The 19,992-nt window shown below is 40.7% G+C and overlaps 1 protein-coding gene across 4 annotated transcripts in view; it reads right to left on the bottom strand.

Annotated features, from left to right (window-relative positions):
- The window catches only part of LOC100690420 (MTSS1-like protein), an 81,906-nt gene extending 62,364 nt beyond the window's left edge, over positions 1-19,542 (bottom strand). The window contains exon 1 of one of the 4 annotated variants that reach the window (XM_019361144.2): positions 18,996-19,542. In XM_019361144.2, the coding sequence (XP_019216689.1) occupies positions 18,996-19,082 (87 nt within the window). In that variant the 5' untranslated portion in view covers positions 19,083-19,542. The remainder of the gene's footprint in view (positions 1-18,995) is intronic. The other 3 variants (XM_019361146.2, XM_013264866.3, XM_019361148.2) reach the window with 3 other exon arrangements.
- Between the last annotated feature and the right edge of the window lie 450 nt (positions 19,543-19,992).

The raw sequence follows: 19,992 nt of genomic DNA, 5'->3' as shown, positions 1-19,992 counted from the left end.
TATTTTTATTCTCGTGTACTAATATTACTTTATTAATATATTAATATAGTACAAGGTTCAATTACCTTTGTATAAAATAGATGGTGGAATTTTCCTTCAACAAGCTACTTTCTTACTCTGAGTACATTTTTACTCGACTGAAAAAAACATACTTACTACTTAGTACTTCAAGTATTTTTTTAACACAAGTCTCTGTACTTCTACTTAAGTACAGAATGTCTGTACTATTTCCACCTCTGCCTATGAAGTGCATTTGCACTGGACATATGCATTTTGTGGTTTCAGTTAGAGAATCTAGTAGTTGAACTAAAAATCGATGAACTAAACAGGGGAAAATGTCACTTATGTAATATCAGTTTTAAACATTCTGAATAAATGTGTACTATGCACATCCTCCACCACATCACCTGGCAGTTGGTTTTGGAGAAAAAAGAATTAGCGCGGCAATGATGACACAGAAGCTGCCTCACTGCATAATTGATGAAGTGCAGCAGCTAATTCCAATCTAAACACAGTGATGAGAGAAAGAAGAAACCATCTGTGTGTTGTTGTGTCACTCTGCTGTTAGGCCAGAGATCACAGACTCCCTACGAGTGAAACATCTGGGATGTCTGCATCATACACTGCACTGATGAATGTCATGTAATATGCCAAACAGGGGCAGATATGAACATGCACACATAATCAATCAAGTGTATCATAACAGGAATGAAAGACGAGAATCGAAGAATATTAGTATTATTACAATAGGACACAGCTACAAATATTTAACCGGTGCTTTAGCAGGATCATGACATTACACTACTTCATGGTATTATTTATGACTACAGATAAATCTTTTTCCTTTAACTGACTAACATCCACCAAATCACTAGAGAGCCATCGCTGGTTCGGCATTGGGTGTCAGTTTGGCAATATCCAACCCTCAGTACAGAATTTCCACCTACATGAAGCAACCCAACAGGAAACACAAAAAGTGTAATTTCAAAATTAAGATATTATGCTAAATTTCTACACATGTGTCTCTTTATCATGGGAGCGAGTAACACTGATATCATCATAATAAGTTGAGCAAGAGGTTTCTGTTTGGACATCCAAATACCTGCCAGTGTTTTATGACCATACAGACAATTCCCTGGAGAATTTACATTGAAATGCACCAACTGTGCATTCGAAGAAGTATCACATCAATGACTGTTTTCAGTTGTGCTTGTCAAGTAATGAAGGCTTAACCCTAAACTTAAATGGATTGTCGCTGACTTGCTGGATGTTAAGTGTTAAACTGCTACAGAGATGCTGCACTACACAAAAATACCACCATAGAAAACACTCAACTGACCTCAGTGAGTGATAAATCCTCGTAACTGTGAGAAGTACGCAAAGTGTAACTAGTAAGATGCTAAAACCCTAGAGACATTATTTGCTACTTGAAAGTTGAGACTAGCCAATGTGCCCTTATCTGTGTTCAGTCTGTGTCAGTATCTATTGAAGTGTCATCAAGTGCTCTAACAATAATCTACAGAAGAAGATAGGGTTCAATTCAGTTCAACTCAATTTATTTATATAGCCCCAAATCACAACGAGAGTTGCCTTGAGGTGCTTTATATTGTAAGCTAGACGTTACAATAATACAGAGAAACCCCAACAAATAGATGACAGCCTATGAGCAAGGATTCTGGCGAATGTGGGAAGGAAAAACTCCCCTTTAACAGGAAGAAACCTCCAGCAGAACCAGGCTCAGGGAGGGGCAGTCATCAGTTGTGGCTGGTTAGGGTGGGGATTGGAAATTTAGGGTCAAATTAGAAATTTAGATTTACACTAATTAAGAAGTATAATAGCAAAAACCACTCAGAACATAGCAGTAATTGCACCAGCAGCTATATGCAAACATATACTTTAGATCATGATGTTGTCTGACTGCATTTATTTGATGTGTCACCGGTCCTATTTTCCATCTTGCTTGTTCAGAACATCTGCTGTTGGCACTGTCAAGGACAGCAGCCCCACATTTTGATAGGTGGCAATCCAAAAGTGAAGTGATGTTTTACATTGATGACACTGATTAATATATATTTCTGCTGCTAGTTATGGTAGCAACACTATAATGACTTGAAATGACAAAATCGGTTTTTTAAAAATATAAATAACAGTACATACTATTTGTCCTAATGAAATGTCAGGATGGCATAAAGAAAAAATAGGTACCATGAGATGTAATTCACATTATTTGATAAGCACTAATAATGTATGTCTAAACAACAAAAGTTTTCTTTCTACTTCATTCATTAGATTGAAACACTGTCCATAAACTTCAATGAGAAATACACCACAGTCTAAACATGTTCATATTATAATGAAATTAAACAATTCCATTATCACGTAACAACAATGTAACATAAAACACACAAATAAAAAATGACTCTATAATCTATATGACCAACAAAGTGGAGCTGGGGTGGTTGATGCAGTTAAGCAGAGGAGGTTATGGGAAAGAGTCCAGCAAGTTAGAACCACACTGCCATTAATTTGGGGAAAAGTCCAATCAAAGAAAGAAAATTCATCAGCTAGCCAGTAAACAAGAAAACTGACTTATGATGTGGATTTCAGCCTTAATTTTCAGGCCAAGCAATGATTCACACACACTGTAAGCATAAATATTCAACCCTGAATCATAAAAGACACACAGAGATATACACATTTTACACCCTGCACAGTGATAAAAGATAAGACTGAGGTGCATTATCATTCATTGGATGGTATGTTCACAAGGAGCCATCAATCATCCAGACTCTTGGCTTTTTTCCCCTTTTCCTTTACTGGGCTGAAGGTTATTATTTTCTGCACTGCTCCGCTCTTGTCAAAGGGTTGTCACTGGATGCTGAAGGTGTCCCCATCAGGCTTCTAAGACTAAGTGCAGCTGTTATTGTCACTCCCCACATGTACAGAGATGAGAGGTGGAACTTGATTTTAATGCCTCATAATATTATGTATTACCACTGTATCGCATTACAGTATCAGCGGTTAATTATATTAGTGGACCATATTGCTGCTGTGTGGAGATCAAAACAGAGCCAAATACAAAACTGCACTAAAAGTTCTTAAAAGTTAAGGACTGGCTGACCTTCACATATTAAAGAAATTATGACTTTAGTTTCCCTTTACTTAGTTGAGCTATTCTTGTTTTAATGCATTACTGTAATACTATTGCAGTTGAATATAGCTAATGCTATATATCAGCTGATGATACGAAACACAATAGATTCTACCAAATAACTGTTGACAAGAAATACAACATGTCTTGTTGTGAAAGGACCCTGAATTTAATAAGTGGAGGAAGATGGATGGATGGATGGATGGATGGATGGAAAACCTACCTTGGAATATTATCCCAAGTGACAACCTCAGGCTAGCTAAGATGTGAATAGAGTTAAAAGCTGTACAAAGCCAGCCCCTTTTCATCCTATGGCATAGAAAGCAGGGATGTCACCGAGACACACAGTTATGGTAGCATTCAATAGCTGCCACAGCACCTGTGCTCCTTTAGCTAACATTAAATGCTTATGCTAAAGTCTTGGCACTGTATATGATTTAACATTTTGATCTTTCACTATATCAATGTTTTAAAATGCATTTTCAATAGGAGTGTATTTTTGTTTTGATGATCATTTTGTTTAGCTGTTGAGCTGGGTAATGAGCATCATGTAATTCTGCAGATATTTAGAGCCTTCGACCAGATTTCTGGTGTTGTGATGTCCCACATTCAAAGTCTGCATAAAGAGGTTTCAGATAGTGGCACGTGCTTGCAAGTTTGTCAGCAGGAGATCCTGACTGATGTCCAGCTAAGACCTGATTTGTTTCTATTTTCCACTCGCTGGTTAAGTTTAGGCACTAAAAATGTTCAGGTTTAGAAAAAGATTGCAGTTGGTGTTAAAATCTATCCGTTCATAACAATAACCCTTCATTTTAAAAAATGATGAGAGCAACCGTGGGTGTGAAAGCCCCTTCTCACTAATGCCCTTCACACTAATGCCGGTATAAATCCAATGCTTGTCAAATACATGTGATTATGAAATGAAATAATGACATATACAGCATGAAGAAAACTTTCTTTTTGAAATGAACAGGAGAATATTGATTTGCCATGTTCATTGTTATTCTCTGTGTCAGCCTCTGGCCTGTTCATAATGATCAGTGTGTTTTACAGTAAACAGCTGAGTTGTGATGAAAAGGTTTTGACAGGCCTGACAAAGGGTTCACTGAGTGAAGCTGGCTTGGCGGGCTCCCAAGCAGCCTCCACGCCTCCCAAGACCAGTCCTCCCCATTCATCTCTACCGACTCTAACGAGCCTCGGGGCCCTAACGACCTCTGAGATTTTAACAAGCTCTAACGAGGGAGATGCTCCTTTCCGTGTCCTATTGGAATATTGGCATCTTATACATAAATATATGATGGACTGTAAGTTTTTTTTTTCTTGTTTTGATTATTTGTTATTTGTAATGAAAGAAACACAAAGCCTTGCTCTCAAGTTTTGCTTCTCCTTGCGACTTTAAAAATCTGATCCTCTCTAAAGTACATATTTTAGGAATATCAAAGTCAATACATTCTAAAACTGCAGCATTAGTAAGAGTACAGTCATTTCATTTATTGGATATAGCAAAAGGTACTCTCACTATGGAATCAAGTAAATCCATGTAATTTACGCAACTCTGTTTTTTTCCCCACAGCCTGCTTTGCCAGGTAATATTACAGACTGCTACAGCTGTCGTTGATGAGACAGAAGGGAAATGTAGGAAGGGCTACCAAAGACTGGTACATAGCACAGCACCTAGACAAACATTCATTCATTCTAATATAGCTTACATTTTTAAATTGCCAGCCAACTCCTAAAAATTAAAAAGATACCTCTGAAAAGTTATTACAACTGATAATGCTGATGCCTCTCAGCTTCAGTGTTGATGGAATTTGCTAAATTCAAGGGAGTTGCTCTGAACACCAGTAAGACTCAGTATTAAAGTCCAGAGTTATTAACTTTGGATGCAATTAGGATTGGAATTAGGCTTTCTGTTTTAAAACAGTGCTCTTACCATTACTGTTATTAGCAGAAACCTGAACTGTGTCAGTTAGCAGTAATAATCAATCTCAACTGCCAGATGAGGACAATGAAAGAAAAAAAAATCGAAATTTCCATTAATCAATCAAGTTTGTCATAAACTCTTCGAGTGAGGCATAATATTTCATCAAAAAGCAAGACTTATATCCAGAAAGGTCCAGTATAAACAAAGTTCCAAACTGAAAACAGAAATCCAAAAACACAAGGAACAAACAGGAATTAATAAAGATAAACAGAGGGAGCCAGGGAATGAAAAGATGAAAAGAAAGACACATAGCAGCAAAACAGCAAACATGAACCAAGAACTTGAAAAAAGGCAACATTACATGTACACAGAGGGCAGAAGGCAACCATGGGCAGGTGGGGTACAGCATAGCTGCTAATAATAATAATAATGATAATAATAATAATGATAGTGTATCTATAGTCTGCTTTCAATAATATGTGAACAAAAAACAACAAATAAACAATACAATACAAATAAACAACATGTTTATTTGTATAGAACTTTTCAAAACCATTGTTACAAAATGCATTCCACAGGAAAAAAAAAAGAAAATTATAAATCAATGTGAAAATGTGAATAAGATACAATGTGATTTACATTTTTGTGAATAACTTAAATTTAACATAAAACTCAACAGCTAAATAAATAAATAAATGCACACACACACACACACACACACACACACAGTGTGTGAACAGGCAATAACAGAAACATTGATGGAAGTAAAACTATTAAAAAAATAAAAATAAAGACATGAACCAAAACCAGAACTGCCAAACTGAAACTCAGCATAAGAATGTTAACATAAAGAAAACGGGAATTAAACACTCAATATCACAGCAAAGTGAAAAACAGGAAGAACACAAAAACTAGTACCATGACAAAGCAAGATTAATCCTATTTGCCTTAATTCTGCTAAACTTACTCAGCTTGGATAGATTACAGAAATACAGCAATCCTTCTAATAAATCATACGATTTGCATTTCATGTATTTCCATAAAGAAAGTAGATATGCAAGTTACGTGAATTCACTTCTGGAGTATCCAGCAGTATCCCTCCAGAACTGACAACAAAAAAAAGTTTAGCCTGTTTGTTCCAGGACAGAACTGCTAATTGTGCAAGTTAACAGACTTATTAGTGTTGCAGGTCTATCACTGAGACATGGGATAATCCATATGTCATACTGATGCCCATCGTTGAAAAATCTGTGAGATATTCACTGAAAGGCAATACAGACAAGTGACTGATCATTAGGTGATCATCCCATGCATGTTAAACTCTTGTCTCAAACATAATCTCAAACATAACATCAAACACCTGCAGCATGAGCTAACATGCCAATGTTCCCCAGTAAGAAGTCTTGGAAATGGTGTTGATGTCTGCGCTGCAAAAAGCTCATTGGCGTGAGTACCAGAGGCTGTATGGACATACACGAGCTACAAGGAGAAATCTGCCTGTCGAGTTTCCTCCATCTTTGGGTTGAACCCGGGCCTCTGTTCTAAACAACAGGCCTTGCATTCGGAAGTCTCCTGGACCACACGGACACAAGCACACCACAGACTGGACTAATGATTTGCTTCCACAGAGCATCTTCAGTTCTGTGGCATGGCCAAGGGTCATGGGACATAATTGTCACCAGTTTTTAAAGGGATGGACAACAATGAACTGTCTCTGTGAGGCTACTGACCAGTTTACTTCCACTTCTGCTGGTTTGGTGGGGTTGTTGTTTTTCCTGGTCAACACGTTAATGAGGACTCAGGCAAGCCTCAGAGCACTGTGTCCATTTAACACTCTCAATTCATCTGGTATTTTTGGGATTCTCTTTAAACAGAAAAAACAGGACATAAACACTGATTGAGGCAGACTATGACATACAACAAAGGTCCCCTGTTTGAATCAAACAAGGGTCTTTGTAGGCATATGGTGTCTTAACCACTTATCCTCTGATACAACCCAGCAGCAATATTTTAATGGCCTTAATAGCTCTTTCTCCTTTTTCAATTCTTTTTTGGAATTGAACTTGTCATTCAGAGTCATTGTAAAGCCAGCATTTAGTGTAAGTGAAGCTATAGGGCAGTCATTTACATAAAAGCACTGCTGCCACACATGCAAGTGGATCATAAATGACTTGCATCATAACTTTGTATTTTTGATGTGCATCCCAGAATGCCAACAACATCGCTGCAGGCAATACATGAAGACTCAACCACATTTTTGCTTTTGCAGATATTTGGTGTGCTATATTTGCTAAGATTATTAGAACATTATTATTAGCTGAAGAAACACTTGTGTGAAGCTATCACATAAATGTATGACATAAATGGCTCTTGGAATAAATGCCTGGATTACCAGCAAGGTCTTTCCAGCAGTGGGGGAAAGGGAAAAAAAACTATTTAACAAAACTAATCTCAACTGGGGAAAAAAAATCACAAAAGCACAACTCAGGATTTTTAAAGTCTGATAAAAAGGAGAAAAAATGTTAAGAAGTGAACATGTACGACACAGCGCAGTATCCAGATACCAGAAATACAGTAAGTTTGACAATAAAAATATATTCTCCTTTACTCCATCCTCCTGTCACTGTCAAGAAAATATCATCCACTATCCACTGGCTGATTTAATCAGCTGACCATGAACATGACGTCTTCATCTTATCAGATTGACCCTCTGTAACCTATGTGAACAATTCACTTGAAAGTGGCGAGACATAAGCCTCAAGGGATATACATTTGCTGACAACTACACAATGCCCTCACACACACACACACACACACACACACACACACACACAGAATTATGCACAGAATTAGCTGTGTGAGTATATGGGAACGTTTCTCATGTATATTTCTTGTACACAGTAATAAGAAGATTATTACTTTGTGGCTGTTTTATTATTATGAGCTTCTTTGCAACTCCCACTGTGCACCATTATTAATTTACAGTTATCCTCAATAATTCTACATCAGATCAAAGGCAGCTTTGTGACAAAGTGGAGGAGCAGTTGTAAAGTTCTCCATTTGTCCCATATGTGTTTACTTTATTTTGCACATTGTACACATTCTGTTTCTATGTATTTGCTTCCATTTGCTATTTGTCAAGTAACATTGCTTCACTCACTATCCCGGGTTTGTTTGTGTAAGCGTTCTGTTGCCGGCAAATCAAACATTCTGCAAATTAGGACAAATACTAAGTTATGTTTCTTTATATTTTATTATGTTACAGATTAAGTCATTTGTTCATACTTACTTTGTTTGTCTTTTCAGTTTTCATGAGGGTCAGGTGTGGGGAAATGCCCGCCTGGCATTTCCTCATTTTAAAATCCTGATGATGTCACGCATGACATCAGCGGGTCAAACCAAGTGGAGGGGTTTCTTTTTCCATAGAGATGCTTCCTTTTGTTTGTGTTAAGGTTTAAAGGAATTTGTTGAATGTTTTTCCTTTTGTTAATATTGCCATTTAGTTGTGTAAATGTGCATATTAGAAGTGTGTAGAGGTTTTGTGTTTTTAAATCATCTGTGTAGAGTTTTACATCCCTCAGTTGAGTGAGTGGTACTGGCTGGGCAATTGGAGGGAAATTGATGGCCCTATTTAAAGCCAGTCTCTACCAGACGCAAGGGGGAGGAGAGGTGAGCTGTGTCACCAGAGCCATGTTATGTTGAGTTTTGTTAATTGAATTGATTTGGGGGGAAGTTTTGTTAAGTTCTATTATATTAAGTTCACTGTAAATAAATTGCTCACCTTGAAATCTGAAATGCCTGCCTAGTCTGCTTCCCTACCACCTTCCTTGACGTTCGTGTCCGACTACCACACAAATGGTGGCAGCAGTGGCTCCAGGCCAGTAGGTAGCAGCAATGCAGAAAGGGGCAAGACCAAAAAAGCACCAAGTGCCAATGGACTCTGCAAGTGAGGAGCCTCCAGTACTCAATCAGCTAGAGGAAGCAGAACAAGAGCAAGGTACTGAACTGCATAACCTTGCTGAACTTTCTAACCTCCTGCGTGGTTTTATGAGGCAACAAAGTGACAGAGAGGCCCGATGGGAACTGGAGAAGCAGCGGCAGGAAGATCGCTGGCGGAAAATTCAGCACCAGTTTACTCAGCTCCAGCAGGAAGTGCAATCAGAACGTCGAGAGCACCAGCTGCTGTTGGAAGGTGCAACAGCTGACACAGAGACGTGTTTGAGGCCTACTGCGGAGCATCCAGCAATGCCTCAGCTACAATCTAACGTCATGGAGGCCACAACAGCAACTCAGTCTGCCTCCTTAAGAAGACCACCAGCTTGGAAAGGGCCTAAAATGCAGCCTTTTAACGAGGACGAAGACATTGAGCATTACCTAACAACTTTTGAAAGGATTGCAAGCGGGTGCCAGTGGCCACACGAGGACTGGGCACTACATCTTGCTCCACTTCTCACTGGTAAGGCACGAGCTGCTTTTGTAGCCATGGACATTGATGAGATTATGGACTATGTAAAGGTGAAGAAAGCAGTTCTTGAAAAGTTTGAAATATGTGCAGAGACTTACAGACTGAGATTTCGCTCCACTACATTGGGCGAGGGTGAGACACCTAAAGAGTTAAGGACACGCTTGAAAGAACTGTATGATAAGTGGATTGTTCCAAAAGAAAAGTCCAAAGATGAAATAGGCGATGTCATTGTTTTAGAGCAGTTCCTGAGAGTTCTCAATCCTGAACTGCGCACGTGGATAAAGGAGCATAACCCAACCACGTCTAAGCAAGCAGCAGAGCTGGCGGACGCTTTTCTTGCAGCCCGTCGGCCATTAAAGAACTATGGGAGTCCCAAACCATTAGCCCCAGTAATAGTGGGTAGGACGGAGAGTGGGAACAGTCAAAAAACTAGGAATTTCAGGCAGGGCCCCCATAATTCCACTAGTAGTCGGGCTAGGGAAATCAAGCAACGTGGGCCTTTAGTGTGTCACTCTTGTGGTCAAACGGGTCACTTTAGGGCAGATTGTCCAAGTCAGACTGTCAGTAACACATATATGTGCTTTTCTTCAAGGGGTGTCGAAGGTCAGGAAGATGAAGTTGAGTCTTTAGCGCCCTCTTCTCAGCATGAGCGCACCACATGCGTTTTTATTGAGGAAAAGCCATGTGTGGCTCTTCTGGATTCAGGAAGCAGCCGTACCTTGGTTAGGCAGGAATGTCTTCCCAGGGATGCTTCGTTTTGCGGCAAGGTAAAAGTTTGGTGTGTTCACGGTAATGATGTGGATTACCCGATTGCCAACATTAATATTCAGATTGACGGCAAGCTGTATTTACTTTCAGTGGGTGTTATGAGTAAACTGCCATATCAGGTTGTGTTGGGTCGTGATCTTCCCATTTTGCGAGATCTGATAGCCAGGGGAGAGGAAATCAACCCAAGTGTTACAGCTGAGTCCATGGTAGCAGTCACCAGGTCAAAACATAAGCATCACGCAGACGAAGGTTTAGGTTGGAGTGAATTTCCATTCGCTAACAGTGATGTTCCTGATGTTGAAGGATCAAGTCAGGGTCTCATAAGAAAGAGTAGAGCCCAGAGGCGACAGGCTAAGGTGAGAGGGACAAAGTTCACTGAACCTGTTCCAGTGCCACAATGTGACGAATTACCAGTCATACCTGGTGAAATAGCTCAGCTTCAAAGAGAGGATCCATCCTTAGCTCCCCTGTTTTCAAAAAGTGTTACAAACGCCACAGAGGTCACTGAGAGAGGCAGAGAGCTATTTTTCCTAAAGGGTGACCTATTATATCGCCGCAGTAGGGTGGGAGACCAGTTGGTTGTGCCTACGAGTTTAAGATCCACAGTACTGCAGTTAGCTCACTCAGTCCCTTGGGCAGGACACCTGGGTCAAGCCAAAACCTTCTCTCGTATGTCACCTAGATTTTACTGGCCACAGCAGTTTACAGACACTGTTCAGTTTTGCAAGTCTTGTCCAGAGTGTCAGTTAACAGCACCAGGAAGGAAAGGTGAGAGGGCTCCCCTGATCCCTATGCCAGTTATAGACACTCCATTCTCCCGTGTTGCGATGGACATCATAGGCCCATTAGAGAGGAGCAGTGCAGGGCACAGGTATATTTTGGTAGTGTGTGACTATGCTACAAGATATCCCGAGGCTTTCCCCTTAAAAAAGGTTAAAGCTCGTCAGATTGCCAACTGCTTAATACAAATGTTCTCGAGGGTAGGCATCCCAAAAGAAATCATTACTGATCAAGGGTCCAACTTTACATCTAACTTCATGAGAGAAGTCTATAGATTGCTGGGGATCAAAGGTATTAAGACAACTCCCTACCACCCACAAACAGATGGCCTTGTTGAACGTTTTAACAAAACCCTTAAAGCTATGTTGAGGAAGTTTGTGAAAGATACAGGAGCAGATTGGGACCAGTGGCTTCCTTTCTTGCTATTTGCCTATAGAGAGGTACCTCAAGCTTCCACAGGGTTTTCTCCTTTCCAGCTCTTGTATGGCCACGCTGTCCGGGGTCCCCTTGATGTGTTGAAAGAGGCTTGGGAGGCTCCAAATCCCAGAAAACAATGCAATGTTCTTTCATACGTACTGAAAATGAGAGATAAGCTTGAGGAGCTCCAAGAGCTGGCCAATACTCATCTGGTTGGTGTCCAACAACGTCAGAAGCAGAGTTACGACAAGGCAGCTCGACGGAGGATTTTTCAAGAGGGACAAAAGGTTTTGCTGCTTCTTCCATCATCTGAGAACAGTCTCCTTGCCAAGTGGCAGGGACCGTATGCAATCAGTAGGAAAGTGGGTCCAGTTACCTATGAACTACACATGCCTGAGCGTCGCAAGAAGCATCAAATATTTCATGTAAATTTGTTGAAAGAATGGTTTGATCGGCCAGCATCTTCGCTAGAGTGTTGGGCCCGAGCCGTGGTCAAAGAGGAGGAACCACGGGAGCTGTTCTTTCCTTCTCCAGCAGGTCAACAGCCAGTTCCTGATGTGAGTCATCTTACTTCCGAACAACAGGAAGAGTTGACAGCAATTATGCCTGCTGATCTTTTTAGCACCAAACCAGGTTGCACCAATCTCATCCAACATGAGATACGACTCCACTGTCCCAATCAAAAACCTATTAGGGACACCACCTCACGGGTTCCTGCAAAGCTGATGCCAGCATTAAAACAAGAGGTGGAAGACATGCTTGACATGGGAGTCATTGAGCCATCTAGAGGTGAGTGGTGTAGTCCAGTGGTGCTAGTGCCGAAGAAAAATGACTCTAAACAGAGATTTTGTGTGGATTTCTCTAAACTCAATGCTGTTTCTGCTTTTGATGCTTATCCGATGCCAAGAGTAGAGGAACTGATTGAGCGCTTAGGGAATGCTAAGTATCTTACAACACTAGACCTTTGCAAGGGCTACTGGCAAGTACCTTTGACTGAGTCTTCGAAAGATTTGACAACTTTTAGAGTTCCCAGTGGACTTTACCGTTTTAGAACAATGCCTTTTGGTCTGCACGGTGCACCAGCCACATTTCAGAGGTTGGTGGACGAAGTTTTGAGAGGTGCAGATGGGTACTCCGCAGCATACATTGATGACATTGTGGTGTTTAGTGAGACATGGGAGGATCATGTTCAGCACCTTTCTGATGTCTTCCAACGGATTAAGAGAGCTGGACTTGTCATAAATGCACACAAATGTCACATTGCTAAGTCTGAGGTGGAGTACTTGGGTTACGTCATCGGGGGTGGGGTCATCCGCCCTCAGGTGTCAAAGATTGAAGCTCTGAGGGCCTACCCACCTCCTACAACCAAACGAAAAGTGAAATCCTTTTTGGGTCTGGCGGGGTGGTATCGCCGCTTCATCCCTAACTTCTCTGCCAGGGCAGCGGTCCTTAGTGACCTTACTCGTAAATCCAGCCCCACAAAGGTTAAATGGACTGCCGAGTGTGATGCTGCTTTTGTTGATCTTAAAAACTGTTTGTGTAGTGAACCTGTTTTGCAGTGCCCGGATTTTACCCAGCCATTCACGTTGCAGACGGATGCTTCCGGAGAAGGACTTGGAGCCGTGTTGCTGCAGGGTGAGGGTGAGAATAAACGACCAGTGGTGTATATAAGCCGTAAGCTCTTTCCTAGGGAAATGAAATATTCCACTATTGAAAAAGAGGCACTGGCAATCAAATGGGCTCTGGATACATTAAAGTACTATCTAATGGGTGATGAGTTTGTTTTGGAGACTGACCATCGTGCATTACAATGGATGAACAGAATGAAAGACTCTAATGCTAGAATCACTAGATGGTATCTGTCCCTACAGCCATTTCGTTTCAGGATCCAGTATAGACCAGGGCATAAGAATGTAGTGGCTGATTTTCTGTCTCGTTCCATGGAGGAGTGAGTGCCTTAAGGGGGGGGGAGTGTGACAAAGTGGAGGAGCAGTTGTAAAGTTCTCCATTTGTCCCATATGTGTTTACTTTATTTTGCACATTGTACACATTCTGTTTCTATGTATTTGCTTCCATTTGCTATTTGTCAAGTAACATTGCTTCACTCACTATCCCGGGTTTGTTTGTGTAAGCGTTCTGTTGCCGGCAAATCAAACATTCTGCAAATTAGGACAAATACTAAGTTATGTTTCTTTATATTTTATTATGTTACAGATTAAGTCATTTGTTCATACTTACTTTGTTTGTCTTTTCAGTTTTCATGAGGGTCAGGTGTGGGGAAATGCCCGCCTGGCATTTCCTCATTTTAAAATCCTGATGATGTCACGCATGACATCAGCGGGTCAAACCAAGTGGAGGGGTTTCTTTTTCCATAGAGATGCTTCCTTTTGTTTGTGTTAAGGTTTAAAGGAATTTGTTGAATGTTTTTCCTTTTGTTAATATTGCCATTTAGTTGTGTAAATGTGCATATTAGAAGTGTGTAGAGGTTTTGTGTTTTTAAATCATCTGTGTAGAGTTTTACATCCCTCAGTTGAGTGAGTGGTACTGGCTGGGCAATTGGAGGGAAATTGATGGCCCTATTTAAAGCCAGTCTCTACCAGACGCAAGGGGGAGGAGAGGTGAGCTGTGTCACCAGAGCCATGTTATGTTGAGTTTTGTTAATTGAATTGATTTGGGGGGAAGTTTTGTTAAGTTCTATTATATTAAGTTCACTGTAAATAAATTGCTCACCTTGAAATCTGAAATGCCTGCCTAGTCTGCTTCCCTACCACCTTCCTTGACGTTCGTGTCCGACTACCTCACAAGCTTACATATATGAGGCACATACAGATTGCACATGTGCACATGCATGAGGGGTGACTGACTGCCTCGGGTGGAGAAGCTGCTGAGTACTGGAAGAGGAAGGGCGAAGCAAGAGGAGAAAGAGGAAGATGATGGAAATGAGGAAGAAAAAGTGCTTTCTAAACTGTGTGAATCCACTCTGCTGACACTGGCAAACAGTGAACGCTGGGGTTGAATCTTGCAAACTGAAAACCATGCATGACACCTAAGGGCACTGGCTTATAGATCCACTTGCAGAAGACAAAATTATACAATAAACGTGAACTGGCAGGACACAGCATCTTGAGAGAGTGCACAAAGTTTGAGAAGAAGCCCTAACCAAATGTTTTCTGATCTGATGTACTAACCTTGAAACCTTGTGTGGCACCATAGTATACTGATTAACCCTAATATCACACGTAAATCCAGATGTCCAAGTGTTTTAGATTTGTAGAAATAAATAAGTTATCAACTCATTTTTTATTAACACAGCAGAAATCTCAATAGCTAAATATCCCATAAATATATAAAAATATATCTAGGAGCTTGACACTTACCACCTCAGTGTTTCTTAAACATAAACACTAATTTTTGTTTTGGTTGTTATTTTTCATTCATGCAAAAGAACAATGACTCTTGTAGTTGATATTCTGATGCACAAACTCCTAATTCACATTTTTAGGTTTCAGTCACTGTTCACGGCTACTCGTGGTCCATTCCCGAGCCTGTTGTTTTCCTACCAGCTGGCTTACTGGCAAGGTCACTGTCATAACATTCAGCCTCAGATTCCCTTGTCTGTCTTGGACTGTAGCTGGCAGTGATAATCCTTGTTCTGCTGAGGAGATTTGCTGAGACCCACTCAGAAATCCTCTACCTGCTCTAGGTTGCTCCTGGTACGTTGAGCTCAACAATTTAAAACCAACAAGAAAACCAACAAAAAAGAATAAGCAATAAAACAGAATGAAATGTTACCCTAATACCAGTTTAAAAAGATGAGTCTTCAGCTGCTTTTTGAATGAGTCCATTGGGATCACAGATCATAGACTGGAGGGCAGTGAATTCTAGAGTGACTGCAAATGTCACCTTCAGTTTTTTGTCTAAATTTGTGGATGGATAACAATCCCTGATCAGAAGACCTGAAAGTCCTGCTGGTGACGTATGGCTGCAAAGGTTTGTTAATATAATGTTTAACTGTGCAGAGACCTAATGGGGAATATGCGAAGTTTGATAGGGAGCCAGTGCAGTAATATCAGCCAACCTAGTATCACAGCAATAGACCCGCTGTTCCATTGTGTAGTTGCCATGGTTTGCCTCTTCTAGGCATGAAATGGGTTGATCAGCAAACGTGTGACATGACAATTTTTGGAGGATCTGGTGCAGACCATTCTATACAAGCTGTAGGCGATCCAAGGAGCATGGTGTCAGGTTTAAACCACAACAACACCAACAGTAAAAACACTGACCTCACTGGGAGTTTCTAAACAATGAGTGACATCAGGGTGGGTGTGCACATCTTTCATATACAGTTTATGTATGCAATTTACAGTTACTTTCACTTGATCTTCTATTTGTTTTCATAATTCATGAGTAGTTGTGAGAATACTTGAATGATGAATTTAATCTTAGTCTTCTTATAAATTAACAGATAATGATGTAAAAATCAAACAGACTGCTATGTCAGTATGGCTTCTAATTTGCATTACATTTGCATTTTAATTAACACCATTTATAGAAGCCTGAAATTGTACAGCTTTGTAACATTTTAGAATACTATGGATGAAAGAATAGACTAGATCGAATTTATAAAAATCCTTTGGATCAAAGTGCACATGTTCATGCATGTTGCTGGGATGGTAGATATTCTTAAATATTTGACAGTGTGTGTACAGGAATCAGCAATATGCTGCTTTAGAAGTTTTTCTTTTAAATGTGCTGTATTTCATTTTAAAGAATACAATGTCTCAAACATAACGATCAGTTTTATTGCAGCTCACAAATGACTGTACATTATTATATAATTATGTATGCAAGTCTTTTACTAATGCAAATCTAATCTAAATATGAATCGTGGATGTTTGTGGTACTATGCACAAATCATGTACAGGCATTTTAAAAACGCTTCCTCAGCAGTGTGTATTTTGTCGCACAAGTCATGCATCAATTTAATCGCCAAAGCTGTCAAAACCAGCTTGTTTCCAAGAAAAACTATTAATTTGTTACATATGACAAACGGCTTCTTCCTTGGTGAGCTATGAACACTGATTAAAGACACAGTGTTTCCTATAGAATCAAAAAGAGTTTGAGGGCTGATGACTCAATGATTCTTATCCCCTCACTAATGTTTATTCAATGCCTGGTTGAGGAATTCATACAAACTATATCAGGGCAGGAGTGCTTTAGCCCAATTTGTAGTGACCCACATTTTTCTGAGTTAGGCGGTTAACATCCACAGGAGATGCATTAGAAAATAAATGAATAATAAATGAAACAGTGATGCACTGAGAAGCCTTTGAGGTAGTATTCTTTGAGCAATGATTAACCCATCTCAATGTGCACTGTACACTTATGTTTGAGCATGAGCTCTTAAGAGAAAAAAATGACAAATCCTTGGTAAAAACATATGAAAATACTGATTTATGATCACTGAATATGTATCCAACTACAACACTCTAAGTGGACATTCCTCAACCATTACCAAAATATAAATACATACTGCTACTGCTAACTTCTAATCACACATCACACAAAGCTAAATATTTTCATTACTGCCATGTGTAAATTTCAGTCACTGGATCTACAATCGCTGTAAACAGATCTCTGCACATGCTTATTGCTGAGTGTGAAAACGAGACATGATTTATGGTGGTACTCTCGCTGTAGTCTGCTTTTAGTCTGAGTCATATTGACCAGTCTCCATGTTAAAAGCAAAATTTAAAAAAAGAGGACTGCATTTGCTGCAAGTGCAACTGCAATATGAATTTAGCTTTTAAAAAGTGATATATATATATATATATATATATATATATATATATATATATATATATATACCATATATATATATACTGGGATAGATAAAAATTGCAATTCTTGTAGCAAACTATCTGCATGTTTATATATCTTGGTATTCTAGTCTCTTCTCAATCTTCTTGGCATCAATCACTTTTAGATGTACATACTAAAAACAGAACATTCTACTGTTTCTGCTGCTTTATCATTAAACACTATTAATAGTAAATCACAGGAATGCTCCTTTTTATTGTCCATAATGTTCTAGTCACTATTGACTGGATTTTGCCAGTCATGTCATTTCTCCATGCACCTGTATTATTTGAATTACATTAAGTAGAACTGATCCATTGGAAGTACTCTTTGATTGTGGGTTGGTATTGATATCCGGGATCATATCCCCTTCTGTCACTTCGACATGTCTCACCCACAACAGAAAGTCAATAATTTATGCTTACAACACAATGAGTGTGCTGCATTGGCTGTGACCTCTAGCATGTGAAGCCATACAGATAGCAATGAAATGTGCAACAGAAAAACCTTTACGGATTTTACATTCACGCATGTAAACTGGTATTTTAGTGGAACATACAGAGAAGGATGCGTGTCATCAGGTGACAGGCAGACAGAAAAGCATGCAGAGCTGCATGGGCGTCTGACAAGCAGGCATACACCCGAGACTGCATCTCCAACCATTTCATCCAAAGCATCTTACAGCAGCACCGGTGCACATTCAGCTTGGGTGGGTACCGAACCGCTCCACGGTTGCTGCAGAATCACTGACTGACAGACAGGCCGTGGTATGGGCAGACAGACACGCGGACAGAGAGGCTAGGTATCTGCGCGGCTTCTCGTGCTTTTGTGTTTTCTCGCTGGATCAGCCTGACAGAAAATCAATGACGCTGCACTCTCACGGAGACGCAGAGTAACCAGAAAGGCAAGGACGACGGAGGCTTAACACGCAAAAGTCGAGCGCGCACCTTTTCTAACACAGCTGCCGCAGGTCTTAGGTTGAGGACATTCTGGTGAAGATTCCGGCGTGTGCATGTGAGGGAATGTGTCAGTCACGACAGGGGTACACATCTGATTATATTTGCCAATTATACCACTTCACGGAGCCGTTGAGATCAATGGAGTCCCAGGCTAATATGGGCACTTCCAAAGGGCTTTGATATGAGACCCAGCTGGTGTTCACATTTAGCACAAATTGATAGCAAAATTATTCATATGCATAAACCTGATCAGACTGAATGAAAACAGAGGTGATGGTGCCTGGTTGTTGTGGCGGTGCTAAGATTGGAGGATTGCGTTAAAAAAATAATAAAAGAAATGAAAATAAAATAAACGAATGGATTGACGTTTGCATGCGCAGCCAATATTCCGGGCGTGGGGAAGGCGGTGGGGATCGGATCGCACCAATAACCCACCGGGCCGCCGCATCGCTGTCAGTAAAAGGCTGCCATCATCCATTCATTCACCTCATTGTTAAATAGAAGACAAATCAGCATCAGCTTTCAAGGAGCGGCGTGCGTCCAGGTATTTTAACCGTGTAGCCCATCTGAGAGCACCAGCTGGAATTAGACTGGAGGACACCGCTATTTTCAGGGAGGGAGCACATGTGTTTAACCGTGGCAACAAATTCTTATAAATAAACTTTCATTTACCTTCATGTCGTTGACAATCGCCTGGAACAGACCACCGAGGGCCCCGCATTCCTTCTCCACCGTCTCCATGTTTGCCAAATCCACCATTCGCCGGAATTTTTAGAAGCGCGCACGAATTGCGCGCTACCAACACCCAGCAGGGAAAAATATACAAAAAAATTATTTCCACAAAATCACGACCGGCCTCTGAAAACCGGGAGACCGACAATAACGGGAGGGATGCAGGAAGAACGGGAAGAGGAGGGGTGGGAAAAAAAGAACGATGCCGAAACAAACGGCTTCGTTGCGGTCTCTTCCAGGAGAAGGTAAGATTGGGTTTGAGAGAGGAAAGACACGAAATCTCTCTCTCTCTCTCTCTCTCTGTCTCTTGCGCTCTCTCACTCCCTCCCACTCAGGCGGTGAGATGGTACCGGGGCGACCACGCTCATCTTGGCGCAGCCAGCGCAACGCGGGGACGCATGTGAACGCAGCGGAGAAGCACAGGGATGTGGTGTGTCAGAGCCTGTGTCTGTGCGTTCGTGCATGCATGTGCTCGTAGGTAACATAACGACAGGCTGTGATTGGTGCACAAGCGGTGGGCTCAGCGGTGCAGGGAGAGCAGCCAGTAATACGATCCGTTCAACTGCAAGCGAGTCACAAAAAGGGGAGGCTGGACAATCCTGGACGGTGTGTCACATGGCCGCACGCAGGCACATATACATGCATGTAGACACACACACACACACTACAGCAGGGGCTAACTGTCAGATAGAGTTAGATACTAACAGAGTGTGTGTATGTGTGTAGGAATGCGTACTGACCACTTGATTTATGTTTAAACCACTAACCATTCAGTGACATGTAAGAGTGGTTATTTTTGACATTGTGGCTATTTCTGAAATTCCACCTGCTACCCTCTTGTGACATGAGTTCACTGGTCTACCCAGGAGGCAAAACATCTTCAGGTCCAACACACTTCATTTTCCATATCAGTTACTCAGAGTAATAAATAAATACC

This window comes from Oreochromis niloticus, linkage group LG1, assembly GCF_001858045.2.
Source record: "Oreochromis niloticus isolate F11D_XX linkage group LG1, O_niloticus_UMD_NMBU, whole genome shotgun sequence".
NCBI lineage: Eukaryota > Metazoa > Chordata > Actinopteri > Cichliformes > Cichlidae > Oreochromis > Oreochromis niloticus.
The sequence above is the reverse complement of the archived record's forward strand: the minus strand, read 5'-3'. Positions and strand labels throughout refer to the sequence as shown.